At 51.0% G+C, this 24,927-nt stretch overlaps 5 protein-coding genes across 5 annotated transcripts; 4 read left to right on the forward strand and 1 right to left on the reverse strand.

Annotated features, from left to right (window-relative positions):
- Nucleotides 1-380: 380 nt before the first annotated feature.
- On the forward strand, nucleotides 381-1,079 carry MAM_05360 (DNA-directed RNA polymerase II subunit RPB1; the record flags this gene model as incomplete). The annotated part of the gene is made up of 1 exon (XM_040824158.1): nucleotides 381-1,079. The coding sequence occupies one exon, from the start codon at nucleotides 381-383 to the stop codon at nucleotides 1,077-1,079; it is 699 nt and encodes a 232-aa protein (XP_040677870.1).
- Nucleotides 1,080-2,462: 1,383 nt separating this feature from the next.
- On the reverse strand, nucleotides 2,463-3,715 carry MAM_05361 (tRNAHis guanylyltransferase; the record flags this gene model as incomplete). Its single annotated transcript, XM_040824159.1, has 7 exons — nucleotides 2,463-2,681; nucleotides 2,749-2,853; nucleotides 2,903-2,991; nucleotides 3,099-3,209; nucleotides 3,266-3,492; nucleotides 3,551-3,640; nucleotides 3,702-3,715. 7 exons carry the CDS (start codon nucleotides 3,713-3,715, stop codon nucleotides 2,463-2,465), a joined length of 855 nt encoding a protein of 284 aa, XP_040677871.1.
- A 406-nt stretch (nucleotides 3,716-4,121) lies between these two features.
- MAM_05362 (WD domain-containing protein) lies at nucleotides 4,122-5,580 on the forward strand (the record flags this gene model as incomplete). Its single annotated transcript, XM_040824160.1, has 3 exons — nucleotides 4,122-4,317; nucleotides 4,381-4,480; nucleotides 4,530-5,580. 3 exons carry the CDS (start codon nucleotides 4,122-4,124, stop codon nucleotides 5,578-5,580), a joined length of 1,347 nt encoding a protein of 448 aa, XP_040677872.1.
- Nucleotides 5,581-7,034: 1,454 nt separating this feature from the next.
- On the forward strand, nucleotides 7,035-12,431 carry MAM_05363 (DNA-directed RNA polymerase II largest subunit; the record flags this gene model as incomplete). The annotated part of the gene is made up of 3 exons (XM_040824161.1): nucleotides 7,035-7,391; nucleotides 7,465-12,347; nucleotides 12,404-12,431. 3 exons carry the CDS (start codon nucleotides 7,035-7,037, stop codon nucleotides 12,429-12,431), a joined length of 5,268 nt encoding a protein of 1,755 aa, XP_040677873.1.
- A 924-nt stretch (nucleotides 12,432-13,355) lies between these two features.
- Nucleotides 13,356-14,299, forward strand: MAM_05364 (uncharacterized protein; the record flags this gene model as incomplete). The annotated part of the gene is made up of 3 exons (XM_040824162.1): nucleotides 13,356-13,693; nucleotides 13,765-13,984; nucleotides 14,057-14,299. The coding sequence occupies 3 exons, from the start codon at nucleotides 13,356-13,358 to the stop codon at nucleotides 14,297-14,299; spliced, it is 801 nt and encodes a 266-aa protein (XP_040677874.1).
- Between the last annotated feature and the right edge of the window lie 10,628 nt (nucleotides 14,300-24,927).

The raw sequence follows: 24,927 nt of genomic DNA on the forward strand, positions 1-24,927 counted from the left end.
GGCTCAACCCCCGACTGGATGAGTTAGTAGGCCAGGGGCAATCCTTGGAGTGAAAAGACAAGACTGAAGCCCCAGGCTGACACAAAAGAAGGGGGAAAAGAGAACAGAAAAGAGAGCTAGGCCCCAATTCATTTCGGTACCATGGCATTGTGAGCCTGAAGATGAAAGAACAAATCACAGACTTCCCAAGTACAGGGTAGCCCGCATTTCAGCAGCGGTTTTCATTCGGATCTGGATACGTCTTATCGCATACCGCCCCACTTAATGCCATCATTGTCCGCCCAAAAAAAAAACCATACGAACCCTCATCAACCACTCAATCCACGATCCGACAATACCCAACACCTACAGCGCTCGTCCCGCGCTTCGCAAGCGTCACCATGGACGCCAGTGCCCTGCTCGCAAGCCAAGGCTGGCGAGGCAAGGGTCACTCTCTCCACAAAACCGACGACTCCATCGGCCTCGCGAGGCCGCTCCTCCTCAATCGCAAAGACAACACCAAGGGCCTCGGAACCACACCACACTTCACCAGCGACCAGTGGTGGATGAATGCCTTTGACGAGCAACTAAAGGGCCTAGAGACATCTAAAGAAGGCAAGGTCACACAGACCCTCAAGACTGGTAAACTAAACGCCATTGAGAATGGCTCCTTGGGAAAATATTCCCTCTATGCCTCATTTGTACGCGGCGGCTTCCTCCAAGGGACGTTGTCCGCGAGCGAGACCTCGAGCGATGCCGAGGGCGAGAGCAGTGAGACCCCTGCAACGAGCGAGCCCGATGGCAAGGCGGAAAAGAAGGCCCGAAAGGAAGAAAGGAGGAGGCTGAAGGATGTAAAAGTGGCCAGCAGGAGAGAGAGAGAGGAGAAGAGACGGAAGAAGGAGATTCAGCGGCATGCGGAACAGGGAGCGATCCCAGAAACTAAGGGGGAACGGAGAGCGAGAAAGGAGGAGAAGAGGAGGAGGCTCAAGGACGGCAAGCCAAGGGAAAAGGCCGAGAGACGGACGACAAAAGAGGAGCGGAGGGCCAGGAAAGAAAGCAGGAGGAGGGAGAAGCAAACCGTACAGGTCGCTTGTTGTTGATGGGAGTCGTGGCTTACCATTGGAGAGGTTTTTGGGACATTGCATAGCATGGCGTCTTTGGCTTGGAGTATTGCATTCGCTGAGCCATTTCTTCCGGCTGCCGAGGTCACCCCAGGGCAGGCCGCTTCTCTCGAACAGAGCCCGGGTGTCTGTGCCCGACGTATTTTTGAATACATCAAGGCTCGTTGCTGTGGGAAGTGCGCCTCCGCTACTGATGGGACCAAGGTGGTCGGTGGAAATGCCCTGTCACGTATCCTAATCTAATCATGGAGATCTGGCTAACGGGTATTGAAATGCGAAACGATTCAAGAGTACACACGACATTGATAACCAGAACGGATATTTGACTGGGCCACATTAGGGAGCGCTTCCAGGATCTCCAATCGTAGAATAGTTGGATGCCGAGTTGCTGTAGAGAGTGATTATACTGATGCAGGGCCAGCTTGTAAAGCTGCCCGCTAGCCTAGCCTCTGTTCCTGTACTTCAGCCTGATTTATCCTGCTTCCAGGGTAGAATGTTGGCATACAACATGCATGACTCGGTATGTTCGAACGGATCAAAATTCGTCATCAGATTGGCTGGCCACCTTGCTAGTAATCCTGTTCGACTTGGAAAGCCTATTTGTCTCTTTTGCTGGACTCAATCATTGCAGATAGTAGTCGGCCTGCAATTGTTCAAGCCACTAGTTTTTGTGATGTGACTTCATGGAAGCAACTTGCGAATTTGCGTTACACAAACATCTCTTCCGCCTTCACACTTGACTTGATGCGTCTTGCAGCACCTTTCTTTCGCGCCGAATTCTTCCATGTATAGCAGAGGCAAACGCTCGTCGATTTAAAGAGTAACAGGCGAGATGAATCGACCGGCAATGCGTCCTGTTTTGACCTTTGCTACTTGCTTCTCTCGTTCACTTGTCTTGTGCGCGGCGACTTCTGGACACAATTCCGCAAGAGGAGGGGATCTGCCATAATACGATTCCATTCGTGAGTGAAAAGCTAAAGAGACGATGTCCCATATGGGTTGGGTCGGTTTGATCAATGACGAATACGGATTGGGCCGTCTCATCACAAGGTGGTGCTAAGCACATGTGAGGTTGGAGAAGATCTAATTCGAGACCACGATCCCCGTCATTTATGGCTTGCAATCAGTTGTTTTCATCTTGCGCTTCATCCTGTAGTTTCTTATGTGTTGAGTTCTTGAGTACCGAGGCCGTCTTGTATTGCCGAAAAATAAATCGCTTTGTAACCCAAGTTGTGAGAGGTGATAGCCGTCGTTGCCCTCTCCATTCGCTTGTTGACGTGCTTCTGGGCATGGCATGGCGAAATCATGTTCTTTACAGAAAGAAGGTTTCGCTTCTACCCAACCCAACCGTCAGGTTGTACCCTATGTTTCCTTTGGGGCTTTACCTGGCTTGTTCGATAATATCCATGGTCTCCTATCCCAAAAGTCATCCTTGATGATATCCAAGTGCTTTACCACGACCCGCGCCTTGGCTCTCCTCTTTTTATCCTTCTCAATCTGAGTTTTTGATTGTGTTATAGGCTCTGCCAAATCGTCCATCTCCGCAGCAACTGAGTGGCTCCCAGGGTCGACTAATTCATACTGTCGATGCTTGTTAGCAAGATTATTCAAATTGCAGTTGGTATAGTCGAAGGAGGCAGACACGTACATCTCTAAAAACGACGCTGCCTTTCTTATATATTTCCGGTTCGTTGTTGTAGTTGATGTGGAATCGGGAGAAAAGGATCTCGTTTTTGTCTGCTGCTAAGGTGCCCTTGCATGCAATTAGATGATATAAGTGTGCAAACAGGCGGATTACATACGGCGAGTGTTTTCTCAGCATTCTGGTTGTCAAGCCCACCAAGCTGGACCAGGGACCAAAATGCAGTGTTATACAAATTGTTTATGTGACCTGACGGGTTAGTCGATGCAAAAATGGTATGGTGATGGGTGGATCGTACAGTCTACCTGCCGCCAACTCAAGTAGTCACGCAGATTCTGGACACTTGGGTAACATACCGCCCGGCCATCGAACGTAGGTAGAGGGAAGGATAGTGGCGTATCGGGGAAGCAAGTGGACCATGAAAACACGTAATTCGCCGTGAAAGAAGAGACGATGGTGCTGACCAACTTGCTACATAGACCTCAGTTTTGGAACTTGCAAACGATTCTGAAGAATTGCGCACCTTGCACGTCGCTCAAACAAGTCGCAGGATTTGTGAAGGATGAAACTGAGATGATTAGCTTGTGCGTATCCAGCTGGGGAGAACAAGTTTTGCACCTATACTCGTCACTGACACCATATGCTACGACAATCTCGGGAAGATCATTAACAACGGCCATGGCGGCTACGTTCATGAGATCTAAAGCTCTACGGTCGTTGGGTTTTTGAAAGTCGTACTTTGCGCACACCCTAGTATCCAGAAAGTTAGGCAAGCTTTACAAATATCCTAGCTTCCGGGGATTGGTACTTTGTGAATGCTCGTCCGTCAATACGAACCACGATCCATGTGTTTGGCAGTAACTGGTCTGGTTGCTCGAAGCTCCGAACATATTCAAATCTTGCAGCGCATTAGCAGTCGTAACGTGACGATGAAGTCCTCCAGCGAGAATGTCGCTTACTTGGAGTTTGCCATGCTGGCTAGCACCATCGGTATTTAGCAGTTGTAGAAGTTGCACCGTTTTCTTACCCTGAGAGTCTGGTGCCATCGTCTCAATTGATGCGAAGGTTGAAACTTGAGCTCCCCGCGGTGGGGTCAACTATGCTCCTTCACACGAATCAAAGTTTGGCGCTCTTGCCAAACGCCATGTTCTCAAGTATTAGTACTGCTCCCAGGTACTTAAGTTATCGCGAAGAAGAGCTGGGCAGGGCAGGTACTCTAAACATCAGCACATGGACCCACACCTACCTGGGCACTTGAGTAGGTACGTACCTACGCCGATCAGGTCGACGACCGCTGCTTGCACATTCGTTGATGACCATGTGCCTTGGTCTTCAGCCCCCCGGAGCACATATAACATCATCGAGCAGCGATCGCGAACATGAATTTGCTGCTGTCAGACGACTACCTGCTTCAGGACTATCCTGAGAGCATCACCAACACCATACGATCCGGGCATGCCACGGTGCTTCGATTCAATCGCAAGGGTGACTACCTAGCCTCCGGCCGAGTTGATGGCGCCATCGCTATCTGGGATTTAGAGACGATGGGAGTGGCACGGAAATTGCGAGGCCACAGTAAGAGTATAACTTTTTTGAGCTGGTCACGATGCGGAAGATACTTGTTGTCCACCTGCCAAGGATGGAAGGCTGTTCTATGGGATCTTCAGCATGGCAAGCGATTGCGCGAAGTGCGCTTCCGCGCGCCAGCGTATATGGCCGAGCTCCATCCATGGAATCAGTGAGTCGATTGCTTAGAAATTCGATGCGCTAGCAGCTAACCGAAGCAGCTTGCAATTCGTCGCGTCCCTATTCGAAGAACAACCGGTTCTAGTGGACATGACCGACCTTGTCGATGTCAAGCATATCATTCCTTCTGTGCCTAAGAGGATCAACTCCGAAGGCAGTGCTGCACAAAAAGAGAAACAAGCGAAAGAGGATGCCAAGGAAAAGACGACGTCGGCTATATGGACCTCGACAGGAGACCACATCATTGCTGGCACAAGCAAGGGCAAAATCAACTTGATCGATGCGAAGACCTTGGAAATTATTTATGCTGAGAAAGTTTGCTCTGGAATCATAACTACATTACGTATCACTGCTGCCGGTCGCGACTTGCTTGTCAACTCGCAAGACCGCATTATCCGCACCTTCAGAATCCCCAATCTCTCTGTAGACGATTTGGATCTCGACACAATACAACTGCCCCTCGAACACAAGTTTCAAGACGTCGTCAACAAGCTCTCGTGGAACCACGTCACATTTAGTGCGACGGGCGAATATGTAGCCGCATCGACCTACAACAATCACGAACTCTATGTCTGGGAACGCAATCATGGGAGTTTGGTGTGCATGCTTAAGGATCCGAAAGAAGAACAAGGCGTCATCGAATGGCATCCCTCACGGGCACTCCTCGCAGCCTGTGGGTTGGAAACAGGCCGAATATACATCTGGTCCGTCATCAGCCCTCAAAAGTGGTCAGCGTTGGCGCCAGATTTTGCTGAAGTGGAGGAAAATGTCGAGTACATTGAGAGAGAGGATGAGTTTGACATTTACGCACAAGAAGAAATTCATCGACGACGACTTGATGCCGAAGACGAAGATGTGGATGTCCTGACGTTGGACCCTACCAAATTTGATGACGATATCGACAGCTTCCGTCTACCCATTTTGTTTAACCTTGGAGAAAGTGATAGTGAGGACGAATTCATTGCTGTATCAACCGGGACCATGCGACGTAGAAGTCCTGGCGAGGGCCAAAGCGACATGGATGGGCCTGTCGACACGGCGGCCACCAGAAAGGGCGGTGCTGCCAAGGGCGGCCGGGGCAGGAAAAAGTAGTCTTTGCCTGGACGAGATGATTATCATCGCTTTCCCATAACATACCCCAGGCAGGCCGACCGAAAACATCACAAGCTTGATGCTACCATTGCGTCACCAGTCAGGGCTTAAGACTGTGCGACGGCATGCTCGAAGTCAAATTCAATGCAGTTCTGCACTGAATGACCAGCCTATACTCGCCTGATGGACGTGCAAGGACACTTTTGACACTTGCCTAGGCAGGCAGACACTATCGAGAGACTGGGAAGATGTAATGTACTTCCGTCATCTGCGCCAGGCTTACACACGCCACGGAGCGTAGGAACAACTCGGCGTAAGAGTCTCACTTCACTCGGCGCACATAGTAGTAATATCATCTGTCCCGAGTCGCTGCCACGAGGCTGGCAGGACAATGGGCCGAGGCAATGGACTGAAATCAAAGCTAATGAAACGCGCCGCCCCCTGACTTGTTTTGTTTGCACGTGCGATAGCTGTCCTTTGTTGTCGGTCTGTAGACAATTGCAAAGACGTTGTTTGGAAATCTTTGCAGACACATAATACTGGTTGCTGATAAGTGAAAGTGATCGTCTGATATAGCCATCAATGCGGACGACGAGACAAAGGACGGGGATAGACGCGTGACGGCGGACGAGCGCCCTGGATTTGATAGGCTGTGGCTGGCTCCTGGTTGAGACCTCAGACTGTGGATGATTGCTGGAGGTGTTTGAGTCACTGGCCATGCGCGCTCTAACGTTGGCTGAGGGCTGCCGCATATTCATTCGAGCCGTCGTGCCGGCGCGAACACGGCCGACAAAAAGAGGCTGACATCTGGATTCTGGAGGGACGGAATTCGTCATGTTCTAGATTAGTCATCGGCCTGGGGAATTCCTGCCAAGGACCAAAGACCTTGTACCTCCGAAAAAGTCTACCTTAGGCATCAGTTTTGGGGCGCAGGGCATATGTGCACCAAAATAGGCTTAGCGTCATAGACGTGTGCCAGCCCCCCTATCCAGATTCTTTCCATGCCGCCCTCCACCTCGGACGCCTTCACCACGACAAAACTTTGCCCGCCGACCAAAAGTCATCAACACGCGCGTCGGACATCGGGCGCAGCGCTGCGAAGCACATTTCATGGTGCTCTAGGAGACGACTGTTCGCGTTTGAACCACTTGGACGACTCTAGGAGCGGTGGCGACGAAGGAGAATATCTGAGGGTCTCCTGGGCCGCTGGCCAGGGCGAGCGAGGCGACCGCAGCATTTGAGCGCCATCCGCCATTCGCGTACGACTGCACTTTTCATCGATCGGGAGGCTTACGGAACTTGTTACCCTGTCTGGCCTGCTTTACCTGCCAGTTTTCTTCGCGATTTCCCCGTCTGCGGCTGCGGCTGCGTGTCGCGTTTAACCAACAACCACCCTCGGTCAGCCCGATCGCCCAAAACAATCATCGCCGACGAGCCTTCCATCAACCGCAACCATGGCGAACTATCATCCCCCATTTTCTAGCGCGCCGCTCAAGACGGTCGAGGAGATTCAGTTCGGCTTGATGTCCCCCGAAGAAATCAAGAACATGAGTGTTTGCCACATTCTCTATCCGGAGACGGTGGACGAGAGCCGTACCAAGCCACGCGATGGTGGGCTCAACGATCCTCTTCTTGGCTCCATTGACAGAGGATTCAAGTGCAAAACTTGTACACAGTCCATGAGTGACTGTCCTGGTCACTTTGGACATATCGAGTTGGCCAAGCCGGTGTACCATCCTGGTTTCATCAAGAAGGTCAAGAAGATTCTGGAGATTGTCTGCCACAACTGCAGCAAGGTGTTGGCCGATACTGTTGGTCTATCCTGACTCTCCATAGGATTTTTGCGCACTTCATTGGTTGCTAACGCACAACTTTCTCTCTCAGAGCGATCCCGAGTTTGTCACCGCAATAAACACGCGGGATGCTAAACTACGCTTTAACCGTGTTTGGGCAGTCTGCAAGAAGAAGCGGAGATGTGAAAACGAAGATCGTAACGAGAAGAACGACGATGAGTTTGCGCCTGGCATGAAGCCAGCTGCACACAACCATGGCGGTTGTGGAAACGTGCAGCCGCAGGTCAGACAGGCAGCTTTGCAGCTCAAGGCTGCGTTCGATGTTGCACAAGAGGATGGCCCCAAGAGGCGAGAGACTGTGCCTATTACCCCAGAGATGGCTCACGGTATTTTGAGAAGAATCTCTGAGGAGGATCTTCGGCACATGGGTCTCAACTCGGATTATGCTCGCCCAGAGTGGATGATTCTCACTGTGCTTCCTGTTCCCCCACCTCCTGTTCGTCCCAGTATCTCCATGGACGGTACTGGTACCGGCATGCGAAATGAAGACGATTTGACTTACAAGCTCGGCGACATTATCCGCGCCAATGGTAATGTCAAGCAGGCCATCCGCGAAGGATCACCCCAGCACATTGCGCGAGATTTTGAGGAGTTGCTGCAGTATCATGTCGCAACATACATGGATAACGACATTGCTGGACAACCGCGTGCTCTGCAAAAGAGTGGTCGTCCAGTCAAGGCTATCAGAGCCAGGTTAAAGGGTAAAGAGGGCCGTTTGAGAGGCAACTTGATGGGCAAGCGTGTGGATTTCTCCGCTCGTACTGTCATCACTGGCGACGCCAATCTGTCTCTTCATGAAGTCGGCGTCCCTCGCAGCATTGCCAGAACGCTTACCTATCCCGAAACTGTCACTCCTTACAACATTGGCAAGCTGCACCAGCTTGTTGAGAACGGACCGAACGAGCATCCTGGCGCCAAATACGTCATCAGGGCCGATGGTACTAGAATCGATTTGCGACACCATCGACGAGCCGCCCAGATTTCTCTGGAGTACGGCTGGAAGGTTGAGCGGCATTTGATGGACGGTGACTACATTATTTTCAATCGACAGCCCTCCCTGCACAAGGAATCTATGATGGGTCACCAGGTTCGCGTCATGCCTTACTCAACATTTCGACTGAACTTGTCTGTCACTTCGCCCTACAATGCTGATTTTGATGGTGATGAAATGAACTTGCACGTCCCGCAGACTGAAGAGACACGAGCTGAAGTCAAGGAGTTGTGCCTTGTTCCCAACAATATTGTCTCTCCTCAAAAGAACGGTCCCTTGATGGGTATCGTTCAGGACTCTCTCGCCGGTGTTTACAAACTGTGCAGACGAGACACCTTCATCGACAAGGAAATGGTCATGAACATGATGCTTTGGGTGCCTAATTGGGACGGCGTTATTCCCCAACCAGCGATCCTCAAACCACGGCCTCGCTGGACCGGAAAACAGCTCATCAGCATGGTCATTCCACAGGAGATTAGTTTGCATGCCCCTGAGGGGGATTCTGACATTCCCCTCAAGGATACCGGACTCCTCATCCAGAGCGGCGAACTGCTGTACGGTCTCTTGAAGAAGAAGAATGTTGGTGCGGCAGCTGGTGGCATTATTCACCTCTGCTACAATGAGCTCGGGCCCGAAGGTGCCATGGCTTTCCTGAATGGTGTCCAACAAGTCGTCACCTATTGGCTTCTCAACACTGGCCACAGTATTGGTATTGGCGATACCGTTCCAGACAAGCAGACCATCGAAAAGATTCAGGTTCATATTGACACCCAAAAGGCCGAAGTCGCCAAACTCACAGCCCAAGCCACGGCAAACGAGCTCGAAGCCCTACCAGGTATGAATGTCCGAGCCACGTTCGAGAACAAGGTCTCCATGGCCCTGAATTCAGCTCGTGACCAGGCTGGTACGACCACTCAGAAGAGTTTGAAGGATTCGAACAACGCTGTAACCATGTCGGAATCTGGTTCCAAGGGGTCCTCAATTAACATTTCACAAATGACCGCCCTCGTCGGCCAGCAAATTGTGGAAGGCAAGCGCATTCCCTTCGGATTCAAGTACCGAACCTTGCCCCATTTCACAAAGGATGATTATTCTCCTGAAGCACGTGGCTTTGTCGAGAACTCCTACCTGCGAGGTCTCACACCCACTGAATTTTTTTTCCACGCAATGGCTGGTAGAGAAGGTCTCATTGATACTGCTGTCAAGACTGCAGAGACGGGTTACATTCAGCGACGGCTCGTCAAGGCCCTCGAGGATTTGAGCGCTCGGTATGACGGAACTGTACGAAATTCCCTTGGTGATATCGTTCAGTTTCTCTATGGAGAAGACGGTCTGGATGCTATGTGCATCGAGAAGCAGAAACTTGGTATCCTCAAGATGTCGGATGCTGCGTTCGAGAAAAAGTATCGCTTGGACTTGGCCAACCCGCCTGATTGGTTCAAGAAGGATTATGAGTATGGTAACGAGTTGGCTGGCGACAAGGAATCAATGGATCTGCTCGATTCTGAGTGGGGAACGCTGCTTTCTGACCGACAAACTGTGCGACTCATCAATAGGGCCAAGATGGGAGAGGAGATGATGCAACTTCCGCTCAACATCGGCCGGATGATCGAGACTGCCAAGAGAGTCTTCAATGTTCGCGCTACCGATCGTAGCAGTTTGCGTCCCGCCGATGTCATTCCCAGGATGCAAAACCTCCTAAGCGAGCTCAAGATCGTGCGGGGATCAGATGCAATTTCGACGGAAGCAGACTTGAACGCCACCATCTTGTTCAAGGCCTTGATCCGCTCTCGACTTGCCTTCAAGGAGATTGTCAAGGTTCATCGCCTGAACAAACTCGCATTTGATCATGTCCTTGGCGAGCTTCAGAACCGCTGGGACCGTTCCTTCGTCAGTCCTGGTGAGATGGTAGGCGTTCTTGCTGCGCAGTCGATTGGCGAACCTGCCACTCAGATGACACTGAACACTTTCCACTTTGCTGGTGTGTCCTCCAAGAACGTCACTCTTGGTGTACCTCGCCTCAAGGAGATTCTCAATTTGGCAAAAGATATCAAGACCCCCAGCATGGCTGTATACCTGGACACGCAACTTGGAACTCAAGAACAAGCCAAGAAACTCCGAAGCATGGTTGAGTACACGAACTTGCGCTCAATCACGTCCGTGACTGAGATTTACCACGACCCGGACATCCAGGGCACCACCATTGCCGAGGATGTCGACATGGTCGAGTCCTACTTTCTGATTCCTGACGACGGCCAGGACAACACGGACCAGCAATCAAGGTGGCTTTTGCGCATCACTCTGGATCGACAGAAGCTCCTCGATAAGGAAATCAGGATTGATGACGTGGCCCAGCGCATCAAAGAGGAATACCCCAACGATCTGGCTGTCATTTTCAGCGACAACAATGCAGACGAGCAAGTCATCCGTATTCGAACAGTTCGACAGTCGGACGAAAAAGACGAGGACGGGGAAAAGAAGATTGAGGACGACGTCATGCTGAAGCGTCTGGAAGCCCATCTCCTGGACACATTGACTTTGCGTGGCGTGCCAGGCATCGAGAGGGCGTTCTTGACCAAGGGCACCCGCTTGATCGTGGGCGAGGATGGATCCGAGCTTGCCATCAAGGACGATGCCCGGTGCACCCAGTGGTACTTGGATACTTCGGGCTCTGCTCTTCGAGATGTCCTCGCCGTCGACGGTGTCGACGCGTCGCGGACATACACAAACGACTTGTGGCAGATTGTTGAAGTCTTTGGTATCGAAGCCGCACGTTCTGCGTTGGTCAAGGAATTGACAAACGTCTTGGCCTTTGACGGCTCGTACGTCAATCACCGGCACATTGCGCTGCTGGTCGATGTCATGACGTATAGAGGCAGCATCTCGGCCGTCACCCGACACGGCATCAATCGGGCTGACACGGGTGCTCTGATGCGTTGTTCATTCGAGGAGACGGTGGAGATTCTCCTCGAAGCTGCCGCCACTGGCGAGCTCGACGACTGCCGCGGCATTTCTGAAAACGTCATGCTCGGCCAGCTCGCACCCATGGGAACAGGAAACTTTGATGTCCTGCTCGATCCCAAGATGCTGGAAACAGTCATCTCGGACAATTCTCGCATGGGTCTCATGCCAGGCATGCCCGTCAAGGATGGCGAGGCCGAGGGTGCCGCTACGCCCTACGACACGGGCTCGCCCATGTCCAACGACTCTGGCTACATGAGCATGAACTCTCCGGCCGCGGGAAACTTTTCTCCCATCCAGGGTGCCGGATCCGAGACGCCCGCCGGGTTCGGAACCGAGTACGGCGGCGGCGGCTTCGGCAACGTAGGATCCATGAGTCCCTACTCGCGGGGAGCGACGAGCCCGTTCAGCACGTCGCCCACTTCACCCTTCAGCTCGGGCATGGTTGGCTACTCTCCCTCGTCGCCCAACGCTGGCTATTCTCCCACGTCGCCGCTCTTGGACGCCGGTGCTGGGCGCTATGCCACGTCTCCTTCCTTCAGTCCGTCGTCGCCTTCCTTCTCGCCCACGTCCCCGATGCTCCGCCCAACCAGCCCTGCCAGTCCAAACTACAGCCCGACGTCGCCAAGTTACTCGCCGACGTCGCCGACCTCTCCCCGGCACTACTCGCCTACGTCGCCTGCGCAGTTCAACTCGCCCACGTCTCCCAGCTACTCCCCTGCCAGTCCCAACTACAGCCCTGCGTCGCCCAACCTCCACGGCGCTGCTGGTGCGACTTCTCCTTCCTACTCGCCAGCTTCTCCATCTTGGTCTCCCACGTCCCCCGAGGCCTACTCGCCTACGAGTCCAAGCTTCCAGAGAAGCCCTGGGAACCAGCAGAGCCCGACGAGCCCCAGCTACTCGCCAACGTCGCCTGCTTTCTCTCCCCGGACGCCTGGTCCGGGCAATTCGGGCAATCAGTAGTAAGCACCGCTCGCGTCATCTCATGATCAACAGGATTGACTAATCAATCTACCAGTTCCCCGAATTCACCTTCTAACGACTGATTCCCCAACTGATTAATGCATACGAGACGCAGGCTGTTCTCCAGGTCATTTTCCTATTTCTACCTTGTTATTTGTTTTCCATTCACATTCGTCGTGGTTCTTTTGATTCACCGTTGTTTCCTCGTTGGAGACAAGCTCAGCATTTTTTAGAGCATACACAAAAGGCGCGAGTACCGGAAGGGGCAAGAAAGTGAAAAACACGGAACATCCCACAAAACCCATCTGCCACCAAAAAACACACCAAGCTTAATAAAAGAAAAAGGGGACCGGCACGTTGTACGTGGGGAAGGAGAATGGAGAGACGAGGGGGACCTAAAAAGGTGTAAAAATGAATGTACATTATGATGCGTCCCTGATGGGAGAGGGGGCGGGTCGTGGGAGGGAGTGATGAATAGGGGGTGGTGGCATTGATACTTAGGAGGAGAGAACGATGATGCAGGTTGGAATCAAGATTGCACGGCTGCACCTATGGTGAGATGTGGTTGCTGGGGACCGTTGATTGGTTTTTTATTTCAATTCTTGGTCCGGCCGATTTGGCTCGGTCTGCGGGAGAAGGGGACTGAGCACTGTCGTGAAGAAAGGCTGATAAATGAATGTGCCTTGTTCGCCTGGCTCGTCCGTGACGGTGACTGCTACAACCGTGGCCTTGGCTCGAGGATGGCACAACACAACGGGACCAGGCACGGCGTTGACGGTGCGTGTCTGCGTGGGCGTCGGCAAGTCCTGTCTCTGGTGTTCTGACCATTGCGTACTTTTGGCGAGCTCTGTGCAAGTGGAGACCTGACACGTGATCGAGAAGGACTTGTGGTTGGCGATGGTCAACGTTGACCAAACAGCCGTTACGCGCATCACTCTTCCATTGCCTAGCAGCAAAATTAATTATGCGATTGTTCGAATAGTAATGCCCGCCGGACAGTATTTGCGATGCCAGCCACGCAGTCCGTGCCTACGGCTCTAACGCCCTCTCCGTTCCCAACCCGCGATGGAAACCCAGGGACAACAACGTCACGCAAACGCAAACACAACCCGCTTGCGAAGAAGGCTCGCGAGGTCCGTCATTTCTCTGCAAAGAACATCAGAGATATCTCGATCCTCGGCTTCCAGTTTTTGCAGATGGAATTGCTAGAACCTGACTTACCCAGTTCAAATGCGGACGTCGATGGTGCCGTCCGCATCCTCAAATCACCATTCTTTTATTTAATAAACATTAAGCTGGCAATACTACATGGTCTGTTGGAGCAACATGCGATCCATTCTGAGGAGTATGTACCGCTCCTTCATCCATTATCTCGTCTCAGACCTCTGGTCCGAATGTTTGTCTGACAGCTTCTAGGTCTGCGACGTACCTTTATTTCCCCTGGAAACAGGAGTCCCTGCGCATACTTACTGATGGCATCTCCCAAGCGAAGCGTACTGTGGTCTGGCTCAGCATTGATAGGATCAGCCGGTATCGCGATCGTAAGGGTTATATTGTTGCCAGCTCGATTTCTTGTGCGCAGAGAATTCGACGCGACCTCCCACAGCTTTATTCTGCCCAAAGTGCGCTTATTCCGGTATGTAACCGGAGGGCCCTAGATTTGTGAGATGGCTTCTCGGGTTAGCCTGTAGCTAACCGGCGTTCTCAGGTCTACATTCTTGCGTACGACAAATCTTGTCTTCGTCTCTTTAGTGTGGACATATCTGGCGAGCTACTTGATGGGCTCAAATGGCCAACCGTGGCACTGCGCAACAACCCTCCGAAGGTTCGTTTTTATATGGCCAAGTTCACGCAAAGGATACGACTCGGGACGCTGCTACACTGCCTTATCAGTGCTCTCAAGGGCGAATGGAGCTTCCCCAACAAGTCTTCAGCAGTCGCATCAGTCTAAGATACAGAGAAATCGAACTCTAGTGTAGTTTCATTTGCAAACTTTGGAACTGAGCATGTACCGGAGGGGCGCTCCTCGTATCAGTTGTATTGTACCGTCCCTGCCAAGGATCTTGCTCGATTCTGGTCCCTGGTGGTCGACAAAGCAAACCTTCTTTGAATCTCAACTAGGCGAGGAGAGAACGTTGTGTATTTTAAGAATCTACTCGCGACAAAAGGCGTATTTTCCAATTAATCCGTAGTGACCCTTTTATCAAGAATAAAAGAAATTTTACAGCAAGCCGGCCTTACATGCTCTATTCATACATTGACGTGGTGACCCTTTTATCAAGAACAAGGAAATTTTACAGCAAGCCGGCCTTACATGCTCTATTCATACATTGACGTGGTTCCTTGTAAAGGAGGGCATTCAACACAAAAAAGCTCTACAACGCCCAAAATTAGCACCAGAGCTAGCCTTAGTATGCAAAGTAGTCAAAATAGGTCAAGTCCTCCACAGGTCTTTCCAGACAGGTCCCGTTCGCTTCTCTGCACTATTTCTCAAATAGCTCTATAGTTTGTTCAATTGAATGGCGTATCAAGTCTTACCTTGGTCGTCTCCGCCTCAACCCAAATGGCAACTAGATCCATGAGTCCAAGCCTGTGGCCAGACAAGATTACCTTGGTAGACTCAAGCTTCCACAACAGTCTCTGACGAGTCTGTGACTGCGAAAGAAAAGATCACGCTGCTGTCCATCGCTGGGTCTTTTGAAACAATATTCGACAGGGCATCGGAAGCTCACGTACCGGAACTAATGCTACGCCTAATGCTGATCACCTGTTCCAGGACACGTTGCCTAGCACTATGGGTTGCTACACATGGACGACGTGATTTGGCAACAGGGCCGTCTAACATGCTCTTTGCATTAGCCCTCATAGAGAAACCTCCTTGGTGCGAATGCTGCTCGGATACGTATCTTGTGTCGGAGCTGCCGACTTCTTTACCACTCGACTAAATTGAAGGTGACTCGCCCCTGCATGTGTGCATGAAATTGTGTCAGCAGTGCCAAATTTAAAAATTTGCTCATGCCACACTGCGTAGGCCTTGCTTGGCTAAACCTTGGTAGACTCGCTCGAGCCTCGAGGATGTGGGGATGATCCCATCTCCTCTGTCATCAAAGTGTGTCCGCAGAGGATTCGAGGCCGTCGAAACATGCTTGTCAATGTCCCTTGACACGTTTCTATCCTGCTAACAACATCGAAACCAAACTTTGTGTACAACCGAACACCGGCTGGCGAAGACATGACGAAAGCAGGCCATCCCAGTTCGTCTATGTCGTCGCAGACTCGCTTCAATAATGTAGAGCCAAGGCCATGGCGCTGATGATCGGGATGCACTGACATAAAGGTCAACCCTAATTGGAATACAGATGAGTCGACGACGGATTGGTATGTGGTGGTAGTAGACGACGGATGCATGTCAACTTACGGCAAACGTCGTCCCACCCGCTCAGGATCCGTTCCCGCTCGCTTCTCAAATCACTTGACACGCTGAGCCATGCAGACAAATCTAGCGCTTCCGGGAGAGAGGGCAGCTTTGTACCATGTTGTGACAGACTTGAGTTCATGGGGACTTGCCGGCTCTGCCCTCGGTGTTCCACTGTCCATCCGCAGAAGCCCAGTGGTGTTCCATCTAATGCGCAGATTTGAAGAAGCTTATTCCTCTTGCGTCTCAAGGCATCCTCCAACCCCTCAGCATACCATTGAATTATTTCATTCTTCTGAGCTTCTGTCGTCGTTGCCCGAGAAGGAAACATCAAGCGGAATAATGGGCCATCCTGCATGGCTGGATAATCAACTTTTCGAACAATGCGCTCCGCATCAGACACGCTAATGTCGGCGATAGTTGCTTGCATTTTAATAGAGATCGATGCAGCGGCTACAGCGTGACGAAAAAAAAAATTGGAAGGAGAAAAGAGCGTTGGCAGTTCAAGTTGGACCGTCTCCTAAGTTAAGCATGGATGAACAGGTGGGGCTGGGGCTTGCAAGACAAATCAGGTCCCATTCCACATTTTCAATTGCGGATTTGGCAGCGCAGGACGAAAGAAGTTCAAGCATAGAGCATTTGAACGAGTAGATAAGTTAGATGCCTTGTGAAACCCTCTGCATTTGCATAATAATGTTGGGAAAACCCTGTGGGAAAACCAGCACCAAGGGTCTACTTTGTCAATGCTAAGAAAACAAGACAAGACAAAACAGAGCATAACAAAGCCACAATAACCCCAAGTAATCTTTCCAAGAGGTCCGTTCTTGGCTCGCATCTCAACCGCACCCGTGGTTGCCTTGGCCAGAGTGTTTGCCACTTCTATCCGTATCGCAGTATTCCCTACAATTGCAGCGGTCATCGTCGTCGGTGCCAAAAATCCACAGCGCAGGAATGACATTTTTCTCATCAACCGCCCCTAGAGGTAACATGATGTTTGAGTTGCGTTCCGTAACCTCAACAGATACGCTTGTGTCGCGCGAATCTAGTAGCCTGAGACCAAGAACTTGATCTAACTTAGTATGCAAAAGGAAGTGCGATAGTTTTTGCAGAAACTTTTCGTTCATCTCCATCGACCGTTCCTCCTCTACGAAGTCGAATTCATAAGGCTTTAACGCCCCATCCAAGAATCTCGGCGACCGGGGCGCTATAATACCATTATATTTTTTCAAGGTAGGTTCGACGTCACCGCCCGTCTCCCAAGGGGACGACACGTTCCGGATGTCAGGAGAGTGGTAAAATGGCCCAAGTTTATCCCGCCAAGCTCGTGTCTTAATAATCTGAAGAGGGAGATTGAGTTTCCGAGAGGGTGGACAGAACGTTCGATATTAGTTTATGCTTAGTTATATATCGTAATCTTTTTATGCCTCTTTGCTAGCTACGAGATAGTCCGTTGAACTAGTGGTCGTTCCTGTCTCTATTGCAGAACAGTCTGAAAGCGAATATTCATCTTGTGCGTCTTGACTCTCACCATCAGCCCTCTCCTTGCCGCTATCCTTATCCGTAATATTATCGTCCCCGTCTGACAGGCCAACTCTAAATACATGTTAGCGTCCCAAGCACGTCAATACCTCGACCAATTCTCGTTAACCCAGGCCGAAAGAGGAAATAGCTGTGGCGGCGAGTGATGGCACCCAACTACCTACCCTGTCAAGTATAGTTATGTGAGATCAATTGATGCGAGAGGTCAATAGTCTGTTGGAACTGTATGTATTGCACGCTTGTGTAGTATGTAAAGTATAGAATACTTAGTTAGGTATATATTATAGGCAGTATAAGCTCTTAAGTATACTTGACTATGTTCAGCCTATTGCTTAGACTTGCAGACACCTAATAGTATTAAATGTACAATTCAATCTCAACCCTTGCCTTAATGCCTGTTAGCACAGTCTTAGAGTTGAGGGCGTGCCGATTAAGCACGAAGTCCTACGCGTAGCAAGGCAACTCAGATGTGAGTGTAGAGGTGCAACAGATCGCTATAGGTGGAATTTTGAAGCACTACAAACTTGAGGGGCTTGAGAGGTCAGTCGGTCGTCCGAAAAATGCAATGAGCAGCATCTGTGTCTTACATTTGTAACTAACTCAATGTCATAGAAACAGGACTAATCGCCTGGACCTTTATTACGGCGGAAAAGAAGCTGTATGTATTTTAACAGAGTATCTTTAAAGCTAAATCTAAATTAGGATAGTTAGCGTGTATTAACTTGGGGACTGTATAAGCGCTTTAAAATAAATATATCTAGCAAAGAAATCCCCTATATCTAAAACAGAGAAAAGTCTAAATCCCAAACAGACTAGTAGCTAGACTCCGGATTAAGAAGCTGCAGCGTCTTAAGCCGGCAGTAGAAGCAGAGGATCCCTATATCCCAGGTGTTTTGGTTTCCTTGGCACAGAAACAACGACAAGAAAGAAAAAAGGATGCTGCGTCTGACGACAGGGATGTAGCAGAGAACGTGTATGCTGTTGCGTTCCTGTTTATTCGGGCACGCGGCGCGTACTTTTATAAGGCCGTTATACTGTCTGCTTTCTTGCAAAAGTTAGAGAAACCCTATAAAGCTATTTCATGCGGAGGGTTTACGGTTTTATATGTTCTAGTTAGCCTGGCCGTGCCAGAAGAAGTTCTCAATCGCTTAATACAATTGTTTTGTTTAAATAAACTTTTGCACTGTGCGCAAACATAGATTTAGATGGTCAATTTTGCATTAGAAATAAAACCCCTGCGCACTCTACAAGTGACAAGGACCGTGGGTGACAGCCGAGGTGCCCTGGGCAGCGTAATTTAGTGGCGGAGTGACAAGAATGCAGGGGTATTTTCAGGTATGATAACTATACAGAATAAAAACGCAAATAGCAAAAACTGGTCGGTGATACAATGACGTTTGGAAAAGCAGCAAATTTCGGCTCTTCTCTGCCAAGCGGACACGTCAATGTTTCACAGCGACACCAGGAGCATGCCCCAGATTCAGGACATGCGCAGCTCCATTGAAGATGGAGCGCGCGCCCAGCCCTGCCGCCACATGTTCACGTGTCCACCTTCCACGTCCCGGCTCCGCCCCACAGGTACCCACTTTCACGGCCCCACGGGCCGCTGCCGGCTCTGTGTGACGCGACGCCCGGCCGCCAGGCGGCTCGACATGATGCTAAGTATGAATCCGGAGACCGTAATGCTGATCCGCAAGTCCTGTACTGCACATGCACCAGCAGGAAAATGCCTCTGCTGGAGTTCAAGTGAGCGAACAATGTTACATATCGTCGACTACGCCCTGCAAAATCTCTGCAAGACAATACGGCCACCTTACCAAGCATGTGTTGTCATTGCGCGCCAACGGGAAATTAATGTAACCTTGGCGGTTAGCGCCTCGAAACTACAACAATCGATCGAGCTTGTGCAAAAGCGTCAAATATGTCATCTATTTTCCGGGGCGTCCTGGAGGATTGATGCCGTGGCGGCGGCCGGTCAAGCAAGGTATCTGAGCGCAGGCCAAGGGCACCGCCGCCGCCACAGCATGTCTGCTCCCGAAAGTGAAGGCAATGGCAAAGACCCGGGGCTTGGAATCATTTGCCTCTAAAGAATTATTTTTGAACTAGGTACCTGCCACGAATGTCGGATACTAATCTTTGTTGATGGCTGTGCGCTTGACGTGGCCGGCGTTTGGGCCCTGGCGTACCCGTGGCCTCATCTTTGGCCACATCGTCAGTCAGGCTGTGCTCGGCACCAACCACGCGGCGTCACGGAGACAACCGACCTGCAAGCTGTAATGCTGGCGTTTTCAGGCATAGAAGATCCAAAGGAGAAGATTGATACAAGTCACGTGCCCCCATCGCCCGAGCTTGCAGATATGCCCGTCACACGGATGTTGGTGACACAAGGGCTACAGTCACAAGACCTAGGGCAGAAGGCTGCTGCATCAAATAGAAGCCTGCGGCCGCAAGAATCTTTCAGAAAGTCTGTGGCCGCAAGAATCTTTCAGAAAACCAAGGACCTTTGAATACCAAAGTGTGTTTTGCGTGAATCGAGCTGCACTTGCTTCAAGCTCTCAGCCGAGGCCTTGCCACAGTGCCCGAGTCGTAGACAAAATACGCATCACTGCTATCATTTGCATCATGGGTATCATTGGTCAACGGCGCATAGGTGTAGTTCTAATTCTCTGCCTAGGGTGCCTAGCTTGCTAGCCATCATAGTAAATGCTGGAGTACCTGCAAATACGCCCTCTTGTTGCCATCCTTGCGAATTGCTCCTCGTGGGCGACTCCGTGTCTCCAAAAATCGTTGCGTACCTGCCCAGCTTTTGAGCACACCAGGAAAAGCCTCAGGTTCATCTGTTGCCATCCATCGTCGAGTCTAAGTCTAGGGAGAGTGGCGAGGGAACTTTAACATAGCAAATGGCAACAAAGGAGTAAAGACCCTGCACGAACGGGCTCTCTCATAAGACAAACTGGGGCAAAAAGAAGGAAAGAAAGGAAGGGAGGGAGGAAACAGAAAGAAAGAGAGACAAGAAAAGAAAAACGGCGTCAATGAGAGAATAAGAGTAGGAACAAAACCAGGTGTTCACTAGTTCTCTGCAAATCCGTTCAGCCGCGTGGAATATAGGCCAAAATATCGAACCGCTGGCCTGAACGCAGGATTCATTCGATGACGCGCCGATCCATTACCCAGAGGCAATGAAGATTCATCATGTTCCCAAATTGCCAAGTAGACATCCATAGGCTATATTGCGCTTCGTATTTGCTGAATATGAACCACTAGTAACATGTGCTGTGAGATCATTCCGATAGACATATATTAGAGCTTGTGAGGATTAGAGCAACGACGACGATTGCAACGTCCTTGCCACGTCTGAGTGCCTAGATCGATTATCTTCGAGCAGCGGCAGCCCGGCTTCTGATCTATGTGTTTGGAAGCGCAACCGCACCAAGTCCAGTACTGCCGCCCCACCCAGACGCACATCTTGATAGAGTTGGAGAAGGCTTGGTAGTGATTTTTGACAAAATATGGGTTAAGTAGAGTACTGTAGCTCTCTTTGTGAAAGAGAACAGAAGCTTGGTTTTCGTCGAGCCCTGAAGCTGAATGTTTGCCGCGGAAAATATTGCAGGTGAGAATTGCAGCTGATTGTTTCAGTTTGTTTGATCTTCTGGAGCGTTCCGGCACCGGCTTTTTGAGGTAGGGCGTGAATATAATGAAAAAGGAGCCAAGAAGTACAGACTAAATATATAGTCGACGGGATGTACGCTAGGCTATCCCGTTGTAACCACAAGGGCAATGTTGCTTGTCAACTTGAAAGTAATATATTTGACTGAGCTCAGCTTGAGGCGACCAACCAAGAGCTTCTGAGGCGCAAGATGAAATTTTGTAATTCACCAGCGGAGAAAAAGTGGGTGTGACGGTCAGTTGGGCGTCCCGGCTAATCAAGATTCGCCTCTCTGGCTGGGCGATATTTTGGGAGTATGCGATTTACTAGGGCGAGGGAGATATTGCCGAGGGTTGTTAGCTGTAAGACCTCTTTGCCTCTGAGTCGTCCGTCGTGGTGAAGTGGTTGGTTCGACAAGCAGTGCTTCTGCAGCGGAAGGGGGCAACGGAGCGGCAGTCTTTATGTGTATGTAAGAGTATAGTGTCAAGCCTAGGAGAAACATGGAGGAAATGTGACTCCCAAGATCACGTAGACCGGGCTATTGTGTTGGAAGTACGTGAAATCCGGTTCATGGTACGGGGCCTAGTGACTGGGAAAGAAAGAAACGATCAGTGTCCATGGGCGAGAGATTATGCAAGGCCAACACGGGCGGCAAACGGGCCGTCTCCGTATGACCAGGGACCATGCAGCTTACACGGGCACGGATGATGAAAATGAAGCCAGGAATAGTGACAGTAGTGTGCTTCAACTGTTGTCCGCGTCAAGGGGCGTGTATGGGAACAAAGGGGGGGGAGGCCGAGTAGGCACATTCGGGGTGGCAGCCGAGCTAGAATTGCCCTGTGAAGGGACATAGATTTCAGTCCAGGGTCAGCCAATTCAGGGCAGAGTCTCTAAACGAAGAACTGAAAGGCGCAGGAGTAGGCCAATGCACGAAGGTAGAGGTTCGAGGCAAAAGCCAAGTGGAAGTAGTGCAACTTGACCACCATGTCGAGTGCGGCGCGAAGCACAAACGATTGACATCCAGGTTCCACAAGGCCCTTTAGCAGGCACTCAAGCGTACTTAAGTGCTCGGGTACTATGCAAGTACTCCAGCCAGGTAGTTACCCGGTTTTCAAGTTACAGCTACTGCTGGAAAGCCCAAAGATCGAAGCTCGAGTTCGACAGGACTGGCCATGACCCGGACCAACCAGGCACTTAGAAAACGAACTCGCAACGTGGACCCTGCAGTCATGTCCATCGTCGACAGTCGAATGGAGAGAGGACCGGGCTAGACGACGAAGATGGGGGGTGGGACTCTCGTTACCGTCCGGTCTGTTGCACCCATTGCCCCGGCCGGGGGGCTTCTGAGCGGCCACGAACCTAAATAGGACATTGAACGCGCAAGTTTGCACAAACAGGAGCACACAGTTCCTTCGGCCCGGGGGCATACTAGGGTCGGATCGAATGAGTAGAAGGCCACCTACTTCAAGGTACCTAGGTCTCTTTTGATTGACATGCATGGCGAAGAGTATGGGCTTTGCACAAGCCTCTCTGCAGAGCAGGAAACAAACAAGACGGCGGATGGTTGACGACAGTGTCTCAGCTGCTGCTTCTGGCTTTCAGCTCGATGCTCGTTACTCCCCTGGCGCTTCCCGCTTGAGCTATGGTTGCGATTCATAATTTCCTTACGCCTCGCACTCTGTCAGCCCAAGTCTTCAAGGACGACTACAGCGAGCAGAGACTCACCGAGCCCTCCGGTCTTTGAATTGCCAGCCCGAATCCCCGTGCCTCATGAAACAAGGTACCACGTGGGGTCTATGTCGTGCCCGGAGGAGGATTCGATAAATAGACGTCGTCGAATATAACTACCCACAAATGGGAGGGAAAGACGACCGTAGATGAAGTGCCAATGCACGGCAAACACGACGACATGGAAAGCTAAAGTACGAGGGGTTGAGAATCAGTGCAGTGCAACATGAAGGGAACTTTGGAATTCAGGCAAGTTGAGCAATGAGGGCAATCGGGTCGTACCTGCCACGGGGTGTTTCCATCTGCTTTCCGCCCTGCTCCACAGTGTCCACACGGTAGGATGCATAGCACTGGCACCTCCCCTTCCCTACGTGACAAAAGACCAAGACCACATCGTGCAGCAGACAAGAGGGGGCATGCGGTAAAAAAGTTGAACCATCAAAATCTGTGAGGGCCCTGACAGGATACACAAGTCTCACGTTGGAGATGCACACGACAGCTAACAGGCATCCCAGTCAGCCATCAACCAACCGTTTCAACTCTCGACTGTAACCATAACCATAACCACAACAAAAACCGCGCGGAGTATCATGAGCAAGGAATTCACTTGCCCTTCCATAGGTCCGAGTCATGTCGGTGAGGAGGGTACTGACCATCAAGCTCAGGGCTTCGCTCGCGACGCGCAGATGGCATCTGCCAGCTGTCAAGCCAAGCTTAGAGTGGAGGCAGACTGTGACCTATAACGAGAATCACGAGCTGTTGGATCTCTTTGTATAAGCACTTCAAGCACCCCGAGTGCCGAAGTGGCCATGGCGTGGGCTACGTAGGAAGCTCTACAGATAGATGGAAATCCGGGACGCTGTAGTTACACGAAACGCAACCGGCAAGATATCTATCTACCAAGTACCTCATCAAAGAAAAACACTAACCCGACGCAGGCTAAACCTTCTCGATTGTCCCGAAAATTGACTCAATCCTGTGTTGGCTCGTACCAAGGTGCCACGCAAGTGGCGGTCCGTTTGGCAAGGGGTGTTACACCTAAGATTGCGCCGAAGGGTTGTGCGTCTAGCCGAGATACGCTTAGGGTTTATCACTACGTCTTTTCACTTTCCGCTCTGTGCCCTGACCCGGAGAGCAGTCGGCGACCGAATAATGGGCGTAGATGCAATCATTTGACGGCCATTCTCTTGAAATTAGCAGCTCTGCTGACTAGGGCCGTCAGACATTGATCGTCCGAACTGCTATACCTTGCATAGAAGTTCACCGACATAGTGTTGGGAGTCTGCGGGACAAACACAGCCGAGACCCCATGCCAGCGAGATATTCTGCATGGAAGAATCCCCGGCGATCAGCCACGAATCTGGGCCTTTTGCATATTGACAGGAGTCTCCGTGGCCGTCCAAGGTGGCGTTTCTTACACAGTCATTGCGACGTGGATATTCAACCACCACTCAGCACAATTCCCAGAAGACGCGAGACGTCGTCGCCCAGGGGTTGCATAGACCGGCGCGCCTTCCGAGCAGGCTTGGGGGAAGCAAATCTTGCTTGAGCAAACCGAGTTATTTAGGGGGTTAACTTGGGTTCGGACAGTTGACAGTCCTTCTAGCCGTGCCCAAAGTACCGACCCGCCGGTTCTGGGAAAGATGGAACTGCCGGCACAATCAATTCACACAAGACTTACTCGATCAAGGGCTATCCTTGGGTGCCGGCATCAAGAGCGACGTCGATTCTAGAAAGATGGTTGCCGTCAAGTGTGTACGTCGTTGATGGCAATGCGAAGGAGCCAATCAAAACACGCCGTAAGCGCCGTTATAACTTATTGCTGCGCTTGGCAAGTCATGGACTCTGACTCTCACTCTCATGGCCCAAGGCCCAACGTCCCAACATCCCCGGCAGGTTTGTAGCTGACAAGGATGTTCTCTACTTGCTCAAGCACCTGTACGGACGACCACCCGGTGAAACAAGAACAAAGAGCAGCTCAACAAGGGCGAGCAAAGTCAACGGGAAGGAACACCACTCTGCGAGAGCCAGATAAGGGCGTCATTCCGTTCAATCAACAGTATGAGATACCATGCTGCGCCGCAGCATGTTGATGGTGAGTTTCTGTGCAACCAACTATAAAAGGCAGCAGTCTGGCTGATGGCTTGAACAAGAAACACACGTTATACGGAATCTCGAAAGATGAAAGACACGAAGTAACGCTGTCAAGTATGATAGAAAACTTTCTGCCACAACGCTCTGTCAACAGTGT

The sequence above is a fragment of the Metarhizium album genome (genome assembly GCF_000804445.1).
Source record: "Metarhizium album ARSEF 1941 chromosome Unknown scaffold_13, whole genome shotgun sequence".
Lineage (NCBI taxonomy): Eukaryota > Fungi > Ascomycota > Sordariomycetes > Hypocreales > Clavicipitaceae > Metarhizium > Metarhizium album.